The sequence below is a fragment of the Salvia miltiorrhiza genome, chromosome 8 (assembly GCF_028751815.1).
Source record: "Salvia miltiorrhiza cultivar Shanhuang (shh) chromosome 8, IMPLAD_Smil_shh, whole genome shotgun sequence".
NCBI classification, from domain to species: domain Eukaryota; kingdom Viridiplantae; phylum Streptophyta; class Magnoliopsida; order Lamiales; family Lamiaceae; genus Salvia; species Salvia miltiorrhiza.
Genome location: NC_080394.1, coordinates 24,905,734 through 24,913,457, shown reverse-complemented (window position 1 = coordinate 24,913,457; position 7,724 = coordinate 24,905,734). Strand labels below are relative to the sequence as shown.

Here is a 7,724-nt window from a genome sequence, read left to right as displayed (position 1 = left end):
ACTAGGGTGAATAGTTAATTAATGAGAACAATATTATGCACATCTCTTTGGTGGCTGATAAATATTAATGTAATTAACAAAGCTTGGGCCTAATTGCTTGAGTTAATGGGCTCAAGTGTTAGGTTTACTTTTATGCTTATAAATAGGACATTCATTATTAGTTTTGGAGAATCTTTTCTATTCACTTCTCACCATGTAAAATGTGATATCTCATCAACCTTATGTGAATGTAGATCGTTATGATCAAACCACGTAAAGTTTATTATTTTTTTATTGTTTTGCTTTAATCCGTTGATATTTGTTTCATCATATTCTTCCAATTCTAGCAAAAGAAAGTGAAAAATAAATAAAAATCATATTCTTATCTTTTTCAAAGAAAAATCATAATCTTATTTATTGCATTTCAATGCTCATTAAGAGCGTAGAATAAGAGTCCATCATAGAAAATACAACAGAAATCTCCTATAAGAATACTCTATATATAAATAAATTGTACTCCATATAGTAATAATAACTAGAGTGAATATATGAAATTCGTAATTTTTATATAATAAACTTAAAATTTATCAACATATATATATATATATATATATATATATATATATATACAGAAACGATCACCTACCCACCGTGGGCATGCATAACGTGCCCACCATTAATGTGGCAATTTTAATTAGGAAAGAGAATATATATATATATATATATATATATATATATATATATATATATATATATAACTTAAACTTTGACCAATTTTTTTTACAAAAAATCTAAAATACCCCGACTCTAAAAAGATTCTAGCAAACAACATGTAGGTAAAAACTTCAACTTCAAACTTACCTTTGCATTCAGAAATCTTTCAACCAATCTTGAAATCTTCAAAGGTAAATAGAATAGGCCCATTAATTGGAAACCCATATGTCGTCCAGACATCTCTACTACCTATCTACTCATTTTTATTTTTGTAAAACAAATTCCCAAATTATTGATTATCTAACAAAAAATATTTTAAACTATCAATAATTACAGTAAAATACTCAAACTACTAATCATTTAACAGTTTGTGCAAGGCTTAAGTTGGGTGTTTTATCTTATGAAGAAGCTGACCAATATAGGTGGTCTGATTTGATTAATCTTGTAATATATTAGTCCGTTGAGGCATGAGATACTTAAGACAGTTACCGTTTGATTTGAGCGATGAGGTATGATTAATAATATAAGTGAACTTAATCAAATATTTAGTTTAAATGATTCAATTGGTGATGAATAACTTAGTCTGCATCTTAATCATGCAATTGAATAATTATTTATCACCTTAAAATTGAATTGATTATTTAATTATCCTACAACTTTATCAATATTATCTGCCCACGAAACAAAACGCCCCAGTAGTAAAATCTGTAAAATTTTAACACTGTTTGCATATTAATCTTTTTGTTGGAATTAGTCTTCTAAGTGTTAAATCCTTTGCAGATTCAAACTACAGTATAGAGATTGAACCAACATTATCTTTTCGTATGGTATAACATTCATTTGTTTTCCCGCATAGCAAATTTTGCTATAAAAGCACTCTTAAATTTTGATAACTTGTGAAATTGTCATGCGTGCAATTTTTCAAATCATTTTTATGGCTACCCAAAATAAATTCTAACAAAATAGTTACAACATATGTAGAATATAATATTTGTTCAAAGCACAATCAAATCATTTTTTCAGAGGAAAAATCAATTCATTTTAAGCCATCCAAATTCAGCCCAAAATCATAGATTTCGCCTGTTATTAGTTTCACTTCGTTTTCCTTATTTCACAAAAAGGTAATTGGATAAAATACATAAACTTTTAATAAATTTTGGTTTTACATGATTAAAAATTAAGCCTCAAACTACACAAATTTGTTCTTGGTTCAAGTTTTTCAGACGATTGACAATTACCCTTAAATTAATGTTAACATAGACGTTTGAAACATCCACATGTCCTTAAATTAATGTAATTGAATCTCTACATCACTTCACAATAACATTATTTTGTCAATTCAATTAACTATGATGACATTAATTCACCAAAATTAACTTCATTAAAAATCAGAACAATTAAAAATTAATGTATATAGAAGCTAAGAATTTAGTTCATGTGCAAAGTCATAATTTAATGAAAATTCGTGTATTTAGGCAAAATTACCTTTTATTATACTGAGAACCAACCCTGACCCACAAATAAAACACCCCTAGTTCTCAAGTCTCCAACTGTTGGAAAATGTAAGAAACTCATTTGACAATCCTTGCAAACATTACATGATAGCATTTCAGCAGTTTCCAAAAAAAAAAATCAATATAAAATGACAGATTAGTGTATGTTGGCAATACTAAAAGAAATTTACCAGGACTACATATTGATCTAAGTCCAGTCAAGAATATCAATGGCAGTTAGAAACCTCAGCATAATAACTAGCAACAAGGTGAATTTTCCCTTGACAACAAGAAGTTGCAGGTCGAATATATCGAAGCAGCAGCAGCCCTTACAGCTAAATCCTTGTCCGAATTTTCTGCTGTTCCTGATCTGCATTTTCAAGAGTTTAGCAAACAACTGCTTCTGGCTTGATACAACAAGAAAAAATATCGTTGTTGATACACAAACATTCTTCCTCGTGTGAAGCTGCCTATAATCGAAGCTTTTGAATACAACTCCATACACGATAAATTTGCATGGTTCAGCCAATGAGAACGTAAGTTTATCATGCAGTTTTTACTTTGCTGGTATCAAGCAAGTAAAGAATCGCATCAAAAGGTTTTTGTTGATAGTATGCTGAGTGGTAAGATATAAAGTATAACGTTGATTAGAAGAGACAGGTTTTCATGTTAGAGCTACCTATTAAACTAGTTGTGGATTAGAATACAAATATAGTATTACAAGTAGTAAAAAGATTTGTTGGAATTTACCTGAAATCGTATCCTGGAGGAACTGCCTGGTCCAAAGGGTGATGCAAACTATTTGTGTTGAGACCTATTTCACAATGTGACTGCATTTCCTTCACTTGGTTCAGCCAATTCTCCTGGTAATATTCGAAGGGAGATTCATCAGTGATCGGATATTGCACTTTTGATGAGGACAGAACATAGTAACTTTAGAGATTAAACGATGAAAAAAGCCATGCATTTGAGAGGAACACAAGGTTGGCACAATCGATCCAAGGAAAGTAAAGCAATGATTCAGACACATTTCACATATATGTTGGATTGTTTATAGGTGATGAATTGAATATCAAACAATTTAAAATGCCTGAAAAAAGAAAGAAAATAGAAGAAAAACACCAATGAACCGAAGGACCTCAAAATTAGGAGGAAAAGAAGCATGGATTCACCAAATGCTGATAGCATATGTCCAGAGAAGGAATCAACGAGAACTAGACAATGTTCAAATACTCATCCAATCAAACAGAACGACAAATATGTCAAATCACAGAAATACAAAGTTAAAAACAATATAACCGAGTAAATTGGGAATGCCTGAAAGCAGTTGTAAATACAGATCCCAAACATGTAAGCATGATTCTTCGAGTAAATATGCTACCAAATCTCACCAGATGGCCCTCTTCTTCGGAAAGTGCTTTATCCATTTGTCCAAAGATAGTGCTCCATCTAACAGAGTGCGCATCAGCAGTTGCTTGGTCGAAATGGCTAGCAGTAGAATTTATTATTTGTATATCATTCTCTAGGTTAGACGAAAACTCTCCGGATATTAGGAGGGGTAACTCTGTGGTAATAACTGCACGAACTCTTTTTTTACTGCGTCTTAGTGCTGCATGTAGAGACCATATCTCTATCAGAAACATATCTAATGCTTAAACCGCCAATACTAAACTTTACATTATTGAAAAGAAAAACCCTGCCTGCAAGACGCCCACGTATATCTTGATGTAGAAGTTCCAACCATTGTGAAGCTACATTCGCAGCTGAAAACAAAACAAAATCCACATCAGTTATAGAGCATTCTGCATTATCCTAAAAATAGTAAAAAATAAGATGAAATCTGTAGTATTTTAAAAGGAAGTGTTGAGATGTTTAACAAGGTAAGACCGAAGTGTGATGGAAGCTCAAGCTCACGCTAAAAACATCACCTTCTTAACCTGGAAACTACCATGGCTCAAACCATAGAATCAAATGAAGAAAATAAGTAAACAACCTTTCAGAGAAAGTGAAGTAACACTGCTAATGTTTGCCGATTCCTCACTTGACAAGCAGCTGGCATTCTCCGTACAAACTGCTACAGATGACGATAGTTTTAGTGGCAGTCTATTATCCTCGTTTCCCTTTGCACAACATGAAGTCACTCTTGGATAAGACCTCGTGTACCCCATATGTGAGTCACTATCACCTCTTGTGATCTCCGTATTTGGATATACTGATTTCGCAAAGAAAGCATAATCACTCATCTGCCTTCTCCCTAGTAAAGCATCTCCATAAGCAAGCCCGGACATCTGGCCTCCCAAACCACGCACATTCATAGCTTCCCTTCTTTCAGAGAGATCGTGTGCACCAGTCTTGATTTGATTACGCTTCCTGTTTCCTGAATGCAGACTTTCGTCTTTTTTAGACCTCACTAAGGCCTCTATAATAGAGTGAACCTGTTTACTGTTTCTCACGTGGTTAATAATCCCGGGATTAAGCCCATTAAGCAAACCACTTGGAGCAGCTACTCTTGCAAACCTATCAACCTGTTCTTTCTTTGCAAGTTCAATTTTCTTCTTCATCACATCATTGCTGCTAGATTTCTTCCTCCCACGCACCTTTGGCATGGCAACAGGTGGAGCTCCGTAAGGAGTAGACAAGTAGTTATTTTGTTTCAAGCCTTTCCATACTCTCATCGGATCCTTTGTATCCAATGGACCTACCGAACTGACACAATCCGAGTCATCCTTGGACCTCAAATGCTCGTGCATTTTACAGGGATACATGGATTCATTGATAGAACTCGAAACATCTGCAGCATTTAGGTCCAAATCGAAGCCTCTAGCTTTCATTATGCCATCTATATTTTGCATGTCTTCCTTCTCAGAAGCAGGGAGATTGTTTGATTCATCTACACATGCAGGATCATCAACACCAACCACGCAGCTCGCAGAACCAACATGAACATTCAGATCAATCACTCTTGAATCCGGAGTTGCTGCATCGTTTCCTCCTCTTCCTGTTCGAGCTCAATCATTTTCATGTTTTAGTTTGCATTTCATCTAACAAGGGCTGTAACAGGCTTCTTAAGATATTGCAAAGTTTTCATTTAATCTATGCCAGATATATATATATATATATATATATATATATAAAACAGAAAAGAATGAAACAAGCTGTTTACCTAAAACAAAACAAGCAAACAAAAAAGAGGGAAACAGATAGCAATGAAATAGGGATATAATAATGCATCCTAATATCAACTTAAATGGAGTACTAAAACAAGATACATTTAATTTAACCTTTTGTAATTCACTCTACAGGACTGAATCGGAAACTTCTTTCAATTCAAAACTTATATATCCGAGACGGGTAAGCAACATTTTGAAGGTCATAATTCGTATAGCAAATGTAAAAACCAAATCTTTAAACAATTTAGACAATGTCAAAGTCTAAATATAACAGTGAGATTAGGAATTCAGCAACAGAACTACCTTCGGAGCGAAAAACTGATTCAAGATCGCGCATTTTCACTCTCTTTTGAGAAGTTTCGGAGGTTTCTTTGATTTCCATACTACACCTTTTCTGTTCCAACAAAATCAAAACCAAAACCTCGAATTCTGAAATTAAAATAAATATCAATATCAAATATAAAGAAACCGAATGTAGTTCAAAAAAAATCCAACCTTTGATTCAGATCTGTGCTCTGTTGGAGACTGATTCACACCACCCATGAAATGCTGTTTTGTTTTTGGAAAAAGATCTATCAATTTAATTTCAAGATTCGGTAGTCACTCTTTCTGAGCAAAACCTCGAATTCAAACTGAAAGCTTCCAGCTTTAATCAGTCTGCCACGTCAAAATTAAAAGAGGGAAGAGGAGAAAGAGAAGGCAGGTAGATTGAAGGTTTCTTGATTAAGGTATGTCAATGGCGAAATTTGAAAATTAGTCAACCGGTTTAGGAGTTAGGACTATCCCTCTCCCACTCAAGATATTTGGATTTGAATATCAGAGGGAGCGCGCTGAGAAAAAAAAGCGCTTCGATTTATTTGTTTAATTGCGACATTTTTAATTTTTATTGTTTTTGCCTTTTTGGTGTATTCAGATTCAGATTTTCAAATTCAAATGGAATGGAGGGGTGAGTTAAGAACCAAGGCACCTTTGCCGCGAGTTTGCAGTTTGGTCCTTCCACCCTAGTATTTTGTGGCTACTAAATTTTTTACTCCTTTCTTGCCAATTATTTTGAGAATGCAGTAGTATTTAGTGTATTAAATGCGATATGTAAAAAAGAGAAAAAATGAATAAAGAGAAAAACTTTTGTTATATAAAAAATAGGGTAAAGGTGCAGATTAGTCCCTGAACTCGACCCCCCTAGAGCGTTTAGCCCCCCATACTCGGTCAAGGCGCGTTGACCTCCCTGAACTCCTGAGAAAAAGGTGCAACTAAACCCACACACTTAACGGCCGATAAACGCAGTTTCTTCATTTTTTTTTTCAATCTTCAAGGTTTTGAAACAAACTTGTTTGCGCCGGCAGCAGCTCTGCCCTTCCCTCCACCCCTTCTGCCGCCGTGATCTCTGGCGAGGAGCGACATCTCCTTATCACAAAACAAAGCTGCCGGTTAGTCCGTCTCGACCGGAAACAACAGCGCGGCAGCAACTTATAATTCGATCATCATCTCTAGCCTTACTTGCCAGAGCTACGCTCGCTTTCAAGGCCAATGCCGCCATGTCCTCTGCTTGGAGGCGCACGTTCTCCCACGCTAGCAGCAGCTCGAAATACATCTCCCCAGACTGTAGCACCTCGTCGCCGCCCATGTCCGCCGCGAACTCGCCGAACTCTATCTCGTCGGAGCAGCCATGTCCTCCGTTTGCAGGCGCACGTTCTGCCACGCTAGCAACAGCTCGAAATAGATCTCCCCAGGTTGCAACACCTCGTCGCCGCCCATGGCCGCCGTGAACTCGCTGAATTCCATCTCATCGGGCTGCATATGAAGCAATCGAAATCTCGCGGCAGCAATAGCGAAACCCTAACCAGCCAAAGAAATTCTTGCTCATCAACAGCGCGCCTCTGGATGCTGGCACGGTGTTCTTGGTCATGGCTGCTCTCAGGATCATGTCTGAGTCTGGCAGGTTGATACCTGATGCCCTCACTTGTTTGATCCAGGTTAAGATCTCGTTTGAGAGGATTAACGCGTTTCTTCTGGAAAACGAGCTCAAGCAAGGCGACATTCATTAAGTTTGTTTCAAAGCCTTGAAGATTGAATAAAAAAATGAAGAAACGGCGTTTATCGGCCGTTAAGTGCGTGGGTTTATTTGCACCTTTTTCTCAGGAGTTCAGGGAGGTCAACGCGCCTTGACCGAGTATGGGGGGCTAAACGCTCTAGGAGGGTCGAGTTTAGGGACTAATCTGCACATTTACCCTAAAAAATACTCCTATCAAGATAGTTGGAATGACTCAAAAAGAAGTACAAATCAAGATAACGGGGATGAAGGGAGTAAAAACTTTTCTTCTTAATTAAGTCTAATTAAGTGTAATTCTCATATTGCTCACCAGTTCTA

General features: G+C 36.0%; 1 protein-coding gene across 2 annotated transcripts; it reads right to left on the bottom strand.

The window, feature by feature from the left end:
• Window positions 1–2,246: 2,246 nt before the first annotated feature.
• LOC130997199 (uncharacterized) lies at window positions 2,247–6,274 on the bottom strand. 2 transcript variants are annotated; one of them, XM_057922452.1, is made up of 7 exons: window positions 5,852–6,274; window positions 5,660–5,750; window positions 4,180–5,184; window positions 3,887–3,949; window positions 3,578–3,795; window positions 2,937–3,049; window positions 2,247–2,556 (listed from the first exon to the last, which is right to left on the bottom strand). In XM_057922452.1, exons 1-7 carry the CDS (start codon window positions 5,897–5,899, stop codon window positions 2,445–2,447), a joined length of 1,650 nt encoding a protein of 549 aa, XP_057778435.1. In that variant the 5' UTR covers window positions 5,900–6,274; the 3' UTR covers window positions 2,247–2,444. The 2 variants fall into 2 exon arrangements, with proteins under 2 accessions (XP_057778435.1, XP_057778436.1); XM_057922453.1 differs by having other exon boundaries at window positions 5,660–5,785; window positions 5,852–6,260.
• Between the last annotated feature and the right edge of the window lie 1,450 nt (window positions 6,275–7,724).

Coding starts and splice junctions, on each gene's coding strand:
- LOC130997199 (XM_057922452.1), bottom strand. CDS start 5,899: ATGGGTGGTGTGAATCAGTCTCCAACAGAGCACAGATCTGAATCAAAG. Junction 3,050..3,577: donor CCGAAGAAGAGGGCCATCTG/GTGAGATTTGGT, acceptor GAATATTACCAG/GAGAATTGGCTGAACCAAGT. Junction 2,557..2,936: donor CCTCCAGGATACGATTTCAG/GTAAATTCCAAC, acceptor TTGAAAATGCAG/ATCAGGAACAGCAGAAAATT.